General features: G+C 41.1%; 1 protein-coding gene across 2 annotated transcripts in view; it reads left to right on the forward strand.

Moving 5' to 3' along the window:
- Positions 1-16,618, forward strand: part of SLC1A3 (solute carrier family 1 member 3) — a 78,271-nt gene that overhangs the window by 7,178 nt on the left and 54,475 nt on the right. For both annotated transcript variants that reach the window (XM_045566213.1, XM_045566214.1), the window contains exon 3: positions 16,061-16,198. In XM_045566213.1, the coding sequence (XP_045422169.1) occupies positions 16,061-16,198 (138 nt within the window). The remainder of the gene's footprint in view (positions 1-16,060; positions 16,199-16,618) is intronic.

The following is a 16,618-nucleotide window of genomic DNA, read 5'->3' on the forward strand; positions in this document are numbered from 1 at the left end:
TGGTTTACTATCAGCTACTGGGCTAAACCAACTGGTAGTGGGACCACACTAGCCACTTGCTTGAATTAGAGGAGTTGGCATCTTCTCAACTTCCTGGACCCCTGACAGTGAGGCATCTCCACACAAGTTGAAAAACAGGAATCCAATGAATGGCAGACAGGTTTCCAAGTTAAGACCTATGGTTTCTTCAACACTTCCTGGAAATGCAAAGGGAGAGAGGTGCTTCAGGAAGCTCTGAGGCAAGCCCTCCTCTGGTGTCACCAGAGCTCAGCTGTGCTGTCACTCATCGGAGGCTCCCAGGGCAGAGGAGTGGGAGGGAAGGAAGCTGTGGGTTTGCAGTGCCTTGCTCTGCAGACGCAACACAGGGACCGGGTCTGATGAGGGGAAGGCCTGATTTCACTCGGCTTCATCTTCTCCAGGAAGCACAAATACAGAATTGTCAGGGCTGGTGATGGCAAATGCCTGACACGTGCTCACAGCGCACATGAATCTTGGCCCTCTCCCACCTTCTCAAAAAGCACCGCAGGGAGCTGCCTCCTTTTGGGAGGGAATAGTCCGGTAAGGTGCAGCAGAGATCAGAGCTATGGGCTCTAGAGTCAGACAGCCTCGGTTTCTGTCCCACTTGCAGAGGTGAGCCTCTGTTTTGTTCTTGTGAAAAATAGGATGCTTATGAAAACTCTCTGTGAAGTCTATAGCCCAGTCCTGCCATGTACAAGCCATGTCACCTTAAATGATTTCCTTAAATGCTTGGCAGGTAAAGTTTCCGTAGAAATTGTAAACCCCTCATCTTTATGTACATCTCTGATATGGCATTGAGCTGTTGATAAAACATGCACTGATTGATGACGCTGACCTGCGGAGAACCACAAGACCCAGGGATTTGGGGAGGATGGGGACAGGGATAGGAGATGATATTCATGTGATTTAGGTTTAGGAAAAGTGGCTTCTGTTTCCTTAGCTAGAGAAGAGAGCCAAGAGAGTTGTAGGAAGAGACTTAATAGTTGCAAAGGGCTTTGAGAGGCAGAAATGAAAGCCTCAGAGTAAGTGATCCGGTGATTATCTGTCCCTGGCCTACCTGGCCTCCTGAGCAGACCGGAGAGTAATCCCCAGGCAGCTGTTATCACAGTAGAGCCTGTCAATGTCAATGGAGGGAGCCCCTGACAGTAGGTCCTCCCTCAGGAAAATGGGGACTTGCTAAGCAATGTTTGAGAAATGTTTTTAATAAAACACTCAAGAGTGCATTTTTTTGTTCATACCACTTGGGGCTGATCTGAGGGTTCACCACCTCCCTCTTTTCTCCTTTTCCCCAGCTTTGGTGCGTGCTGCCCGTTAGCTGCCACCCCTATCAGAGCGGGGGCTGGAGAGGTGAGGGGTGCTGCAACCGTGAGAGAAATGTGGCCTGTTTCCAAGACAGTGCAAGTTATTTTGAAGCAGAGCGTAGAAGGCTTAATGTTCTAAGAATATCTTTAGATTTTATTTTGCTCTATTTTTCTTCCTGTTAATTCAGCTATTGAAAAAACTGAGCAGGCAATTTCAACTTTCTCTTTCAAGTAGGTAATCAAATAAGCAGGTGTGTTCAAAACAATTGCCTACAATAATAATACCTTTCATTTTTGTGGCGTTGCAGTTTATGAGACACTTTCCATTGCAGTCTCTGGCATGTAAGTCCATGGCCAGTCCACCCTTCTTCTGATCTGTATCTGCGGATGTCTGGGATGCAGCTGAGAAAGCATCCAAAGGTCCTGGGTACAGACCTGGCTCTGCCGTCAACGAACCTTCTTTCTGATTTAAGACAAATCTCTGGCCCTCGTATTTCCTCATCAGCAAAGTAAATTTGGACTAATGTCCACTTCTAACTCCAAAATTCTATAATTTTAAGTGTAGTTTGCCTTCCTGTAAAGTATCAGAGTATGTGGACTAAGGAACACAGGTATTTGGTTTGGGGATTTATTTTCCATCCCATGACCATTGCTTGGACCTCTTCCCTAGACTGATGGTTCCCCAACCCACTGTGGCCGCTCTCTCCAATCCAACAAGCATCTCTCCCCTTGACTTCTTGAAGGCTGTCAAGCCCCTAGCCTGAGCCCGACGACCAATGTTTCCTAACCAGTGTTTGAGGACACGAATGGGAGCCCCTTCCACCCTTCAGTTTTCTACCCGTCTCTCATAAATCAGAGGAAGAAAATAGTGGGCCCTTGTTTTTGCTATAGAATAAACAAGATTATAAAGAGCCTACACTGTTGGGAGGAGGCAACTGAGTTTAAGCACTGTCTTTCTTTCCCAAGTTGTACATTCCCCGTGTTAGAGAACTTGATATTTATGGAACACTGGGATGCCATCATTCATCAAGTATTTGGTCTGGCAGCTAGGTGAGTGTATCATTGCTGTGGGATGAGAAAACACACAGAGCACTTCAGGGCACACGGTTTAGCCAATCATACTCACCAAGTATAAAAACGATGAGTTTTATGTCAAGCTCTGGTGCTATCAAAATTGCCCGGAGCTGCTTCCTTAGGCCAAGAATATTCACATCATTAGACTCAGTGAAGACATGTGCACAAGAGGTTTTTAAAACCAGAAAAAGAAGGATAAAAGCCTCAAAAAGGTTTAGGTAAGGGAAGATATACCCTGGATGAGTTAAGACAGCGAAGGGGGAAGGCACGCCCTTTTTTCCTCTTATCATATCAAAGATTTGAAGAGAAATTTAGGAGCAGTGAGTTGAAAGACACAATCAAGTTTTGAATTTCAAGACTCAGTTCCTGTCTCTGGAGAAGGCAACTCCATTCTTTTTGTCCTCAAAGAGACCTCTGCCGTTCTCCAACAATTATTCCAGGCCACAAACCGCTGCTGCTTCTCGGAGAGAAGACACTGGGCTGTTAGTGAGAGACTTTTTATTCAGAACCTTGTAAGATGAGGCTCATTTATCCCTAATGAGAGCAGGGGTGGACAGTGGCTGTGCTTCTCACCCTGCAAAGATAGCTCCTGCTTTCAGACACATTGCATCGCCTGAAATTCCATCTTCAAAGCAAATAAGACGAAAGCCCAGGGGGACGTGTGTTTGACTGGAAGCTTCCTGGTGTCTCCAGCTTATTGATGAATGGGAAGGGAAAGGCATCAAGAAGGAAATTATGAGTCTATGAAGAGACTGTCTATGACAAAATTTGACTTGTTTTTACCTATTCATTTTTGTTTGCTTAGATTTGCTTTTTTAGGGCAAATGAAGGAGTCATGTAAACAAATGTGAGATTCAGTAAACTTTGCAGGGCTTTGTAAGTTCTAGCATTCAGGATGATGGATAATGAAGGAACTTGTCACCTCTGCTGAGGGGTTTACAGCGTGGGTTTTGGGTTGTGAGTTTTGGGTTCCGGCATCCTTGTGACTCGTAACGATTGAGTTCAAAGCTTTTTCAGATTCGCTTCCTTGTCTCCAGAGAAAGAGAGCTGTTTAGTCAGAAGGTGATCTACCCACTATAAATCTGAACACAACTAGTGGCATTCCTCTCTGTGGCCCAAACTAAGAAAAACTCGTTGTTGAAGCAAATTCAAGCAGTATTGAGGAGAAACCAACCCAGACCCAGAGTGGCTTTTTAGAAAGATCCAAGCATCCAGCAGAAATGATGTAGAATAGAATCCAGTAAGATTTTTTTTTTTTAAGTTGTGGGCCCTTTTAATTTTTTGCTTATTTATTTTGCTATTTTACATATGCAGTAAATAAATTTACATAGTCCAAAATAAAAAGCTACCAAAGGATATATAGAAAGAAGGTATCCCATCCACCCCTGTGCCACAGGAATCCACTTACCTTGTTATTCATTTCTTGTGCCTTTAGAGTAATTTTATGAATATAAAAGTAAATACATATTTATTCTTTTTTTTACCCTTTTGTATACAAATGATAGTATAGTATTCATAGCCCACTTTCCACCTTGCTGTTTTCACTTTGCAATATATCTTGGCTATTATTCCTTTTTAGCACATAGAGAGGCTCCTCATTCTTGGGGCTAATTGTATGGGTGTGCCAGCATTTATTTAAGCAATTCCCAATTGATGGACACTTAGGTTGTTTCCAGCCTTTGGATATTATTATTAAAAAATGGTGTAATGAATAATCTTGTATGAAAGGTATTTCACCCCAGTAAAGTATATTTGTGAGATACACCCCTAGAAATGAAATTGCTGCGTCTAAAAGTGCACACATTGCCAGGCATGTTGGCTCACGCCTGTAATCCTAGCACTCTGGGAGGCCGAGGCAGGTGGATTGCGCTCAGGAGTTCGAGACCAACCTGAGCAAGAGCGAGACCCCATCTCTACTAAAAATAGGAAGAAATTAGCTGGACAACTAAAAGTATATAGGAAAAAAATTAGCCGGGCATGGTGGCGCATGCCTGTAGTTCCAGCTACTCGGGAGGCTGAGGCAGGAGGATCACTTGAGCCCAGGAGTTTGAGGTTGCTGTGAGCTAGGCTGACGCCACGGCACTCACTCTAGCCCGGGCAACAGAGTGAGACTCTGTCTCAAAAAAAAATAAATTAATAAAATAAAAGTGCACACATTCGTAAGGTTGATAAGTATTTCTAATTTGTACCCCACAGAGGTTGTAGTCATTTGTTTTCCCAAATTGTGGGACGTAAAAAAGAGCCTCACTGCTGGCCCTGCCAGAGGTAAAGCAGGGAGGACTTCAGGGTCTGTGCAGGCTGGCTAAGCAGACACACCAACAAAACTAAAGAAATCAGTGCATTGAAAAAAATGCAATTTCAGGGTACAGTCAAGTAGATATTTCTCAGCTCTCTGCTTCCAAAGCCCAAATTTAATTCAGATATGACACCCAAAGCTTTTATTTGTATGATTCATCTTTCGAAGCACTTTAACATCTCTTGCCACCTATAATGTCATAACAAACAGTAAGAAAGATGGAACAGGGTTTCAGTTTTTGTCCCTCCTGGAACCCCTACCCACCACCACCAATTTGACAAAGTTTAGAAACTGAAATATTGAGCAACTTGTTCAAAGGACTTCAAAATAAGATATCACTAGAAATAAGACTATGGAAGCATAGACCCCCGGCCACCAGGCCAGCCCTGGCTCTTTCAGGTAGAGTCTTAGGTGTGCAACCTGTCTCTAAAGAATTCCCCAAAATCCTGGTGCTGACAGTGTGAAGATCTGAGCACAAATGGGTCTCCGCTGGACTCCAGGGCAGAACATAACATCAGGAAATAGGAGTATGCTTTACTACTTGTGCTGCGCAGAGACATATAAGTTAGCAGAACGGGGGCTCTGAAAGAACACGAGGGGGAGGAGAGGGAGACGGGGCACCACTGCGTTTGTGAGCATATGACACAAAAGCAAAAGGCACCGGGGGAACTTGGGAAGTTTTAAATATATTTCATTTCCAATATCTACTCACTCATAACAATATTTTTGTTTTCAGAAAGGAGCACCACAGGTTCTGATGATTTATTGGTATATCTAGAATATGAGATTTCTTTAAATGATAGTAGATAGGACACTTAAAAGACCATGGGATTATTTGTAAATTAAATTACCATTTCAAACAGCCTTTGTTAGTGCAGTTTTAGGGAGCAAGAACCAGACCTTTCTCAGAACTCCAGGGTTCTTCTGATCCAGCGGTCCCACGGAGTGACACATCATGTGGACTTCAGTGTGTGTCTGCACCCTACTTGGTCATCAGTCACCCAGAGCTGGACCGTGGGGCACCACGGGTGGAACAAGGCTGGAGCAGGTATTTTCCACCTCTAACAACAGGAAATACCAAAGGACAAAAGAATGAGCCAGGCCAGGGGCTCAAATCTCTGAAGGATGTGGGAACAGAGGAGTAGGGGAGGGTTGAGAGGTTGCCTCCAACACGGAGTAGCTTCTCACCAGGAAATGCCTGGAAGTTTGGCTGAAACAAAAGACCAGGGACCAGAGGAACCCTTGGCCAGGTAATTTCACCGCTATGCCCTTGCCCTCTTTGTAAAAATAAGCTAATGGAACTTTATGTCCACAGGCTGGCATGAGACAGGTTTTTTATGGCTTCTCTAAATCGGGCCAAGTCCTGAAATAGCAACTTTCATTCAATCTCTCAAATTATTATTTATTGCATACCTGCCCTACTAACTGTAATGGCCAAATTGCTAAAGCATTATTTGTCTCATTAATGCTTTCTTATGTATCAAAGAGTTTAGAATTGACCAGAAGAAACAAGATGAATTCACGTAAAGTAGCTAAGATTTATAATGCTTTGTTTTACGTGGTTCTTTTAAACTTAGAACATTTAGCTGAGAATATTAAAGGTCAAGAAGCTCTTAGATACATCTCGTATATTTTATATACAAATATTATATATTGTTATATTTTGAATATTTTTAAAAATGAAAAAAGAGGCCCAGAGAGATTGTGATCTGAAGCTTTGGGACCAGATCTGAGTTTGAAACCCATCCTGCCACATCCCTCACTGCAATGCAACCTTGGGCAAGTGGGTGATTCTTTCCAGGCCTCAATGTCTTCATTAAGGGGATGGTGGTAATAAATCCTGTAGGTTTGAGGCAAAGATTAAGTCATTTATATAAAGTATCGACTAGCCTAATTTACTGGCAGAATTAAGCCCAGAACCCTCAACTCTTGACTCTCAGTTCATGATCTTTCTACAGCATCACACCTTTACTCTCCCGCCTGCTGAAAAATCTACCTTAGGAGAGAATTACGCATCAGGAGCTGTCACTCCTCATTTGTGAATCTAGAAACCTAAGCACATGAGAAATGGAAGTTTAGCGAAGATCCAGTTCCCCAGATCATAAGAGAGAAATCACACAGTTTTGAACAAAGGGGATGTTCCTTGGGGTAGGTTACTATGTTCACATAGCGCAATGAGGATTAAGATTTACTGAGAGCACTGAACAAAGAGATTCCTGCATTCAGAAAATGTTCAACACCAGCGGGGGGCCAACCACTGGTGGACGCTTGTCATCTAAAAGAAAATAAGCATGTTGTTTGTTCATTCATTCAACAATATATTAAGCACCTACTATGTGCCAGGAACTATTTTAGGAGCTTAATTATACATCAGTGAACAAAACTGACATAAACCCTGATCTCGTGGAGCTTACATTTTAGCAGGTAGAGACGATAATAAACAACAAGCACAATACATTGGAAAATTATGTTGTTTTTGGAGGATGATAAGAACTACTGAAACAAATAAAGTCAGCTAAGGGAGAAGACAGTTCAGGGCAGGTCTCATTAAGAAGGTGACATCTGAATAAGTCTTAAAGGAGGTAAACCTTGTAAATACCTGGGAAGAGTGTTCTAGGCAAAGGGAAGAGCCAGTGCAAGGAGCAGACAGTGGGATCATGTCATGTGAGGTGATGGAGAAACGACCACGAGGCAGAAGGGGAAACAAGTGCGGGGGAGGGGAGTAGGAGGCGGATTCTGGGCATGGTGGCTTTTGGGAAGCAGGTCTGGTGCAGCCACTGCATGGCCTTTAGCTTTGACTCAACATGAGATGAGGCGCCAGTGGAGGGAGCGGAGGAATGAGGTCCTGACCTAGGCATCAAAATGGTCCCTCTGGGCATTATGTTGGGCAAAGGCTATAGGGGTGTGAAGTGGAAGCAGGGAAAACACTTAAAAGACTATCATAGCAGTGTAGGCTCGAAGGAGGGTGACCTTTAAATCTTGGAGGCTTCTTCATTAATGAATTAGAAAAAAACAAATTGAGGCTTAGGAGGCAAAGGACTTATCCAGGGTCACATGGAGAGTTAAAGGCAGGGCTAGGACTAGAATCTCAACATCATTCAATCACCAAGCATTTGTGGAGCATCTTTTCCATGAAAGTAGGAGCAGTACTGAGGAGGCTCAGAGACCTGTGCATATTAGACAGACCCCCTAACTGCCGTGTGTGGCTCACCTGTCCATTGTGGGTGGGATCTGTGACTTGCTTCTAACCAATGGAATATGGCAAAGGTGAAAGGTGAAGTGATGTCACTCCTGAGATTTTTATTACGTTATACATCAGATTGTTGTAACCTTGGGACAAATTAGTGCTAGTTTGTTTTTATTTGGGAGTTTTTGGCTACATAAATAAATAAAAAGATCCTAACAGGGAACCAGTAGCATTTTGTCCCATAAAGCCAGTCGTGTGCTATCAATAAAAACTTTCGATAGTATGGTTTTCCTTGAGCCAGTGCACATACAAGTAGACAACATGGTCTCCTTTCTGGCTGAAGATCTACAGGCCAAGTTTTTTCTGCACAAGAGTGAGGATGTCTTCTGTCTGGTCTGCAGCATAAATGCTGGAAGAGCTGGCTGCCTCATCTTGGGTGGGCACCCAGTAGTTATCTTATGGTTGGCCTCAGAATGTGAGGTCTTTCTCAAGATCAATGCCTCTATTGCTTTGAGATTTCCTTTTGGCATCTGAGCTCCTTTTGAGGGGCCACCTCTTTGTTTGGAGGATTGTGCGTTGTGAGTAATAACTCTAGAAGGCTTTTGTGTGTGAATTTGTTCATGACAAAAGTTTGCAGATAGAGGAGGAACTTAAGTAAAATGTTACTATTTCAGATTCCAACATTTATGAAAAGTTAAATTGGGTGATTTGGTCTAAATTTTGCTTCCAATTGTGCCTCATCTTTTACTCTTAAATATTTTCTCAATATTTTTAATAGTTGTATTAGATTAAATATGAACCAAATTTATGAAATAGTTATTTAACATTTAACTTATTGTGTGTGTTTGGCCTTAAAAAGCAAGCCCACTGTGTGTGCTCTCTGAGGTTGCACGGGGCACTTTATGTCTCAGTTTAGAAAGTGAGATGATATTTAATGTTCCAAAGAAGTATTTGTTATATAGACTCCCCAGGGGAAACAATGAACCCCTGAAGGACTCCTTTCTTGAGCTTTCCACATTAAGAAAGATAAAGTATTTCAGCAAAAAAATGTGTCTTTGTTTCTAGCATTCAACTGACACAGTTAGTTTTGATGATCTTTAACTTTCCAGTTAAGATATTTCCTAGATTCTAGTAATCTTATAAAAATACTAGTATAGGAATACTGTAAGATTGTTAAGCAAGAGTGAGCAATCTGAATATAGCACATAACACCCATATATATTAATAGTATAATGTCACCTAGATGAAAACTTTGCAAAGTTTGTTTAAGCTCTAACAAATCCTGCTGGGAATTTATTTATTCTGACTTTAATTGTTATTTTTGCAGAGTAATTGATAATGAAGGATCTGCTCTTTTGTGCTGAGGATCTGGTGGCCATAAAGCCTTTTTTTTTTTTTTAGAAAGAGTCTCATTCTGTCTCCCAGGCTGGAGCATAGTGGCATGATCATAGCTTACTGCAGCCTCAAACTCCTGGCCTCAAGAGATCCTCCTGCCTCAGCCTCCCAAAGTACATAAAGTTTTTTATTAGCCATGGGACCATAAATTGATGTACTTCAATAAGTGCCTACTAATGGAGCTCAGTTTTGCAAAAGGAGAGCTGCTTCACCAAAGAGAAACAGGATTAAGACCTCATCCTGTTACCTTTCATTGGCTGAAAGGACAGAGTGAAGAGGTTTCTGGAAAGTCTGTGAATCATGCTGTGAGAATGTGTCTCAGGGAAGGCTTTTTTCATTGCTAGGCTGGGATATGATCAGAAACACATCTTTGCATTTAGAGCATTTCCTCTTGATGAGATGCTGATAGTTGATTGACCCCACCACTAGCTTCACCTCTAATGCTGCTTGTGGGAGGAGAAAGGTGAAGAAAAATGCCTCTTGTTTGTTTATTCATTCAACAGATGGGTTGAAAAACCTAGATGTTGACTTCATTAAGTAAAATCAACTGTCCCAGGAAAAGAACCCACACTCCGTAAAATAATTTAAAGAGGTTTTTCTGAGCCAAATACGTGCAACCAAGAACCCTTGAGAGCCACTCCCAAGAACAGTTTGGTTTTATACATTTTAGGGAGACAGGAATTATACATAAAGTCATATTTCAATACATGGAAGGAGTACATTGGTTTGGCCCAGAAAGGCAAGACATCTCAAAGCAGGGATTTACAGGTTATGGGTGGGTTTAAAGATTCTTTGATTTGTAATTGGTTAATGAAGCTTTGTCTAAAGGGTTGGAATGTTTTAAGTTAAGATAAGGAAGGCTGTTAATCAGAGATGAGTCACTGGACATACATACAGTAGACATATATCCAGACTCAAGTGATCGGTTAAGTAAATTGATAACCTGCAGGTGTGGTTTAAGCTTTGTCTTGCATACCCTTGGGCCTGTTACTGAGTTACAAAGGATATCTCGAAGCAGGGAGGGGGGCATAATGAGGCATGTCTGACCTACCTTCTCAAGGCCAGCAACTCAGCTTTAAGGTGTTTCTGGGGTCCCCTTGGCCAAGAGGGGATTTATTCAGCTAGCTGGGGAGGCTTAAGATTTTATCATAGTTCACACAACAAAATCTTTCCCCAGCCTAAGCTCTAGATTTAGTTAATCTAATTCAAAATAGAATGAAAAAGTAGGCAAAATATTGTGTACTACCTTAGGATCCTTAAATTAGTACTGTGACTATTGAGAGGCCATTAGTGCCATAGAGTCGAGTCTGGACTCTGGAACCGGGCAGCCTGGGTGTGAAGTCCACCTCAGCCCCTCAGCATGGCTTTGGGCAAGCACTTGACCCCTCTTTAAGCCTCCTGTGGTTCCAACCTGCCAGCTATGTGGTTTTGGCAATTTACCCACCCTCTCTTTTTTTTTCTTTTTTTTTTTTAGGAAAGAGTCTTGCTCTGTTACCAGAGCTAGAGTGCCGTGGCATCAGCCTAGCTCACAGCAACCTCAAACTCCTGGGCTCAAACAATCCTCCTGCCTCAGCCTCCTGAGTAGCTGGGACTACAGGCATGTGGTACCATGCCCAGCTAATTTTTTCTATTTGTAGTTGCCTAGCTAATTTCTTTCCATTTTTAGTAGAGATGGGGTCTCACTCTTGCTAAGGCTGGTCTCGAACTCCTGACCTCAAGCCATCCTCCCACCTCTGCCTCCCAGAGTGCTGGGATTACAGGCATGAGCCACCATGCCCGGCCACCCACCCTCTCAATGACTCTGGCTCTTCATCTGTGAGATGTTCATAACAATAGTGCTAGTGCCATTATTCTTGCCGCAGCAGCATTTGTGAGGCAATGTGCTGGTGAGGACTTGGCACCTGCCATGTGCTCAGCGACTATGAGCTGTTGTTGTTAAGGATGCAAACCCTGAGACGTGTTTTCATTAGATTTCTTTTTCACCTTTATTACTGATGGTTTTCAACAATTAAAAATGTGTGCAGTGGAGGGAAAAGGCAGGCTATTTTAATTAATAAACTTTATATAAGTTTAGTTAAATCATAAAAAGGGATTTGGTGTAACCATTTTAATAAACAGTGACCTGGTACTAATAGCCATATTTTGAGATCTTCAACAAGTTAAGAAGACCTGTAAAGAGTTCAAGGATGTGCTGGGTGCCTCTGGGACATTTCTAGGAGATCCAAGATTATTACACCAAGGGTGTGCATGATGTAGGAGTTAGAAATGCTCAAGACCCAGGAGCCGGGCTCGTTAGAGAAGTATCCTCAGGCCCAGGCAACAAGGATGTGCTTGTGTTTCAGTGGCATTGAAAGTGTAGTAGAGAGAGCAGTGGGCTTTGTTTAGAATGCCCCAGGTCAACCACTTATTAGATCTGTAAGTTTAAGCAAATTAACTAATTTCTGAGCATTAGTTTATTCGTTTGTAAAATAGACAGGATGATATCTACCTCCTAAAGTTGTGATGAGGGTTAATCACCACCATTAACACATAGTAAGGGCTCAATAAAATATACTTCTTCTTCGATATAATCTGCTTGTTCCCAAAAGTAGAAATGGCTCACTAAGTAAATCCAGAGATAGTAAACCAACCAAAACATAGTCATGGACAAAAATGTTTCAAAATGTGTATCTGCCATCTACTGTCGTTCTAAACAATTCTTCTCTTCAAAAATTTGACCTAGCACTATCTCCAATAAATAAATGATGTCTCCTCTATGCGTTCCTACTATAAAGAAGAGCTTTTAGACAATGTAGGCTCTATATTGGAGAATGTAAGGAAACTGAGGCACATCCTAGAGTGCCTGATGCCAGGACTGTACGTCCATGTAAGAATGGCTTGTTGACTGTAACGAGACACAAAAACAGTATCACCACCTCTTGAGACTTTGCCTCCCTGATTGTCTTGCTGTTGTTCTGTTAGATATCTATTTGGCAGGTTGGAGAGTTAAGGGACTTTGGCATTCACACATTGCCCAGAATTCACTCACTAAACTGGCTTACTTTCCCAACTAACGCCTAAATGAAAATTGGTTGCACTGAGTAAGTGCAGGGTTGGATGGGGGAAAAGGAGAGAAGGTAGTGGAACACCCAAGGGGAGAAAGAAGCTGGTACACAGCCAGTGTAGTTGTACGGAGGAGAGTAGAGTCAGCGTTGGCACAGGTTAGACTTCAAGAGATGAGATCAAGTGCACCTAGTATTTAGAAAGAATAATTGCTTCCTTCATAGTTACTGGTTTGGCTCTTGCTCCTAGAACCTATATCATTAGTAGAGTAGTTATTCTATTAATCATTTGTAAATTACAAGTAAAATACATTTTTAAGACTAGCCAGGATCCTACCCACCCTTGTAAATATTGTTGTATATAAGTAAATACATTTCTAATAACAACTTATATATGAATTTATAAAACCAATCCTGGTCTTAAATTGTTATTTTGGGGAGATCTAAAATTCCTGGTAGCTTGATATGTTCAAATTCCAGATTTCTTGTGTTTTCTATGTACATGTTTTTTTTGCAATGGAACAGCAAATGTTTAAATGCATTTAAATGAAAATCAGAAAACGTAATCAATTCCAGTAAAATTGCATTTGATTCGAAGTAAAGCAAAACATTTATTTATTTATTTATTTATTTTTATTTATTTTAAGATGAAGCACTATCTCTGAGTGACTTGGCTTTTATGTGAACAAGCAGGAAAGAATCAGATATAATCAAAGACTTTGATTAATTCCTACATGTTATAGATGCTGCTGTAAATCAGAATTAAATTCCTTACCCTGAGTAGAATTTCATGAAGATTAATGGTTAACTATTTTAAAGCAAAGCAAACAGAGAGAGAAAAATGAATTAAAAGTCTATCAAACTTGGGAGGGGGAAGGGAAATTAAAATTTATAACACTTGAAGAAATTGCCTTTAAAAAGGTGTGCAGGCATAATTTTATAAAAATTCAGAACACCTTTGTAGTTTTAAAGTAATAATATAAGGCAAGCAAATTAGAAAAATTGTTATAGCAAATATTTTATACATAGGCAAAGGGTAATTATCTTTATCATATAAAGAACCTATACCAAACATGTACACACACACACATATACACGTACATACACACATATATACATAAACTCAAACTATTAGGATCTAATAGATGCTTAGAGAAAATACAATATGGAGAAATGCTCGGCATGGTTAGATATTAAGTAAATACAAAATAAAACAAAATATGTACTATTTACCCATCACATTAACAAAATTTTTTTTTTTTTGAGACAGAGTCTCGCTCTGTTGCCCGGGCTAGAGTGAGTGCCGTGGCGTCAGCCTAGCTCACAGCAACCTCAAACTCCTGGGCTTCAGCGATCCTCCTGCCTCAGCCTTCCGAGTAGCTGGGACTACATGCATGCACCACCATGCCTGGCTAATTTTTTCTATATATATTTTTAGTTGGCCAGATAATTTCTTTCTATTTTTAGTAGAGACGGGGATCTCGCTCTTGCTCAGGCTGGTCTCGAACTCCTGACCTCGAGGGATCCATCCGCCTCGGCCTTCCAGAGTGCTAGGATTACAGGCGTGAGCCACCGCTCCCGGCCCACATTAACAAATTTTGCTTGTCTTAATCTTTTTGTGGTAATACTCTGCTCCCGGGGGTACAGGAAACAAGGCCTCATTCACTGGGGGAGTGTTAAGCTACTGGGCCATCCCATTGGGACAGCAATTGATAACATGAATTGAGGTAGTCATATGCTTTGAGGTACTGGTTCTCTTTCTCTAAAACCACAGTAAAAAAAATTCCTTGATGTAAAACAGCCTTCACATATTCATCATGGTGTTCTTCATAAAAGTGAAAAATGCTAAACAACTTAAGTGTTCAACAACAGAGGGAGAATTAAGTAAATGCCGATTTAGTCATTAAATCTGATATCGTCAGACCTAAAAGTTACATTTATGGGGATCATATATAGAAAAGTATACTCTCTGTGTTTTCCATATATTTAACTATGTGCTGGAACATTCCGGAAAGAACCTCACTGAAGCACTTACAGGAAAGGCAAGAAATACATAAGGTGGTTAAGAACATGGGATCTGAGCCCAAATTGCCTGCATTTAAATCCTGGCTCTGCCACTTAAGTATATTTGACTTTAGGCAAGTTTTAAGTTTACTGTGATTAGGTTTCTCCATCAGTAAATCGGTGATAAAATAGGACCTAGCTCCTGGGGTTGTCGTGTGAGGAGTGAGTTTGCTAATACAAGTAAAGCACAGACAATAATGCCCCGCATGTATTGAGAGCTCACTAGGCTTTCGCTACTTGCTGTTTATTTAAGTGGTAGAACCAACATGGGCAGGCTTTGCCCCCACTTTCCTGCATTTTCCAAACCAACTTTTCTCTCTTGAGCATATTACCATTACACTGGAAAAAAACGATAAATATTTTCCTGAAGTTTCTGAGAACTGGGTCAGCAGGATGTTCTAGTCCTGCTAATAAGAGTCCATAGATTCAGTCTCTTATGAAAATATCAGTGTAGAGTCAAAACACGGATATTTCATGGTTTCTGAGACCCAAGAGTTGAAATTGGAGTTGCAGTGATAACTGAAATGAATTTTGAGTCCCACTTCATAAGAGAAAAAGCTCATTTCCTAAGAAGTAAAGATATTTCGGTTTCCGGAAAGCACGGCTTGCGTCTTCTGGAAAAGCTCTGCCTTCCCAGTCGTCTTCCCTCCTCCCCCACCCTCACCCCCATTGCCAGCCTCTAGCTTCTAGTTAATTAGTACTGGGCATTTTCTTTCCCCTATAACTTATAAGGACCTTTCAAAAAAATGAAATCACACGTTTTAGTAATAATAGCAGAGCAAAAAATTTGAAAATATTTACAATATTGAAATAAGCAAATTTTCTTTGGCAGGAAAAGTAAATTAGGGAAAGGGGAGAGAGTAAATTTATACCTTTATTAATGCCAATACCTTTATTAATTTCTGAACATTACAAAAGGTATCATGTGTAATTTGATTTACATGTAAAATTATCATTCTAAAAATATTTTATAGTTCCAGGAGCAGAAGGAACATTAAAGAGGAAATTGCTTTCTCTTTCCCCTATTTACTCCTAAGTTTTCAGGGAAAAATTTGGGAGAAAAGTCTCTGCTCATTTTGGAGTCTTCTCTTGCCAGCGACTAACAAGTCTGTACAGTACAGTTGCCAAGGCAATGTCAAGACCATGTAGGCAGAGGGAGAAAACTCGGCGTGCAGACAGGATGATGAAAATGGATTAACAACGTGAACATGAAGGTTTTTTTAATTGGAAAAAAAATCACGCTACCCTTTATAAGTGGCTATGCCAGCAATTCTAACATCTATTGTTATAGAGGAACTTAATTATAATAAGGCCTTTTCCCCCCCATATCACCTTGTTCATGAACGCATGATTTGTTTCCCAATTATGCCCCAATCTTTGTAACTCTGTACTGAGCCATGTCAAAACGGGCTCCACTGCATTCAAGTTACACAAAGGAATTTTTCATGTGCTCAACCCAGAAATTTTTTTCCTATAAGTTCTACTTGAAGCCCTGGATTCATCCAGATCTTTTCAGATAATGCCTGTAAAGATAGATGGACCCCTTCCTCCCAAAGCAGCACAAATATTTGCTGCTTGGATGAATACAACCAGTAGCCAAATACTTGCTCATTTTTCTAGGATTGTTGCCTCAGTTTCAAAAAAGACTCAATTTTTCTTTCTTTTTTCTTTTTTTTGCCTTCAGGTACAATCCTTGGATTTACCCTGCGACCATACAAAATGAGCTACCGGGAAGTCAAGTACTTCTCCTTTCCTGGGGAACTTCTGATGAGGATGTTACAGATGCTGGTCTTACCGCTTATCATCTCCAGTCTTGTCACAGGTACCATATGCAGTTGTGTTTTTTTTTTTAAGTGTGCTTATTGCAAAAGATTGCTTAGAAAAGCAAACGCTTTGGGTTTCTGCTGGATGCATGCTCTGTTCTAGAAAAAAAAGTCCCTTCAAAATGATGGAAAGGAGGCTTTAGTAATGCATGAATGATTATAACTCTCGTATTTTACCAATCACAAGAGGAAACGGATTTAAACAGCCACGTAATCTGGTCTGCCTCACCACGAACGAGGCGCCCTGCTTAAACACCACACGATCAGCCTTCTCTGACCACAGTGATGTAGTTGACAACAGCGTACAACAGGTCTGTTTTCTCACCCTCTTATCCCACCCAGATAACATCTGGTTGGACAGCCTATTAGCTATTGATGCAAGAATGCTTGTTCTCAGAGCCACCAGGACTTGAGCGGGA

The sequence above is a fragment of the Lemur catta genome, chromosome 12 (assembly GCF_020740605.2).
Source record: "Lemur catta isolate mLemCat1 chromosome 12, mLemCat1.pri, whole genome shotgun sequence".
NCBI classification, from domain to species: domain Eukaryota; kingdom Metazoa; phylum Chordata; class Mammalia; order Primates; family Lemuridae; genus Lemur; species Lemur catta.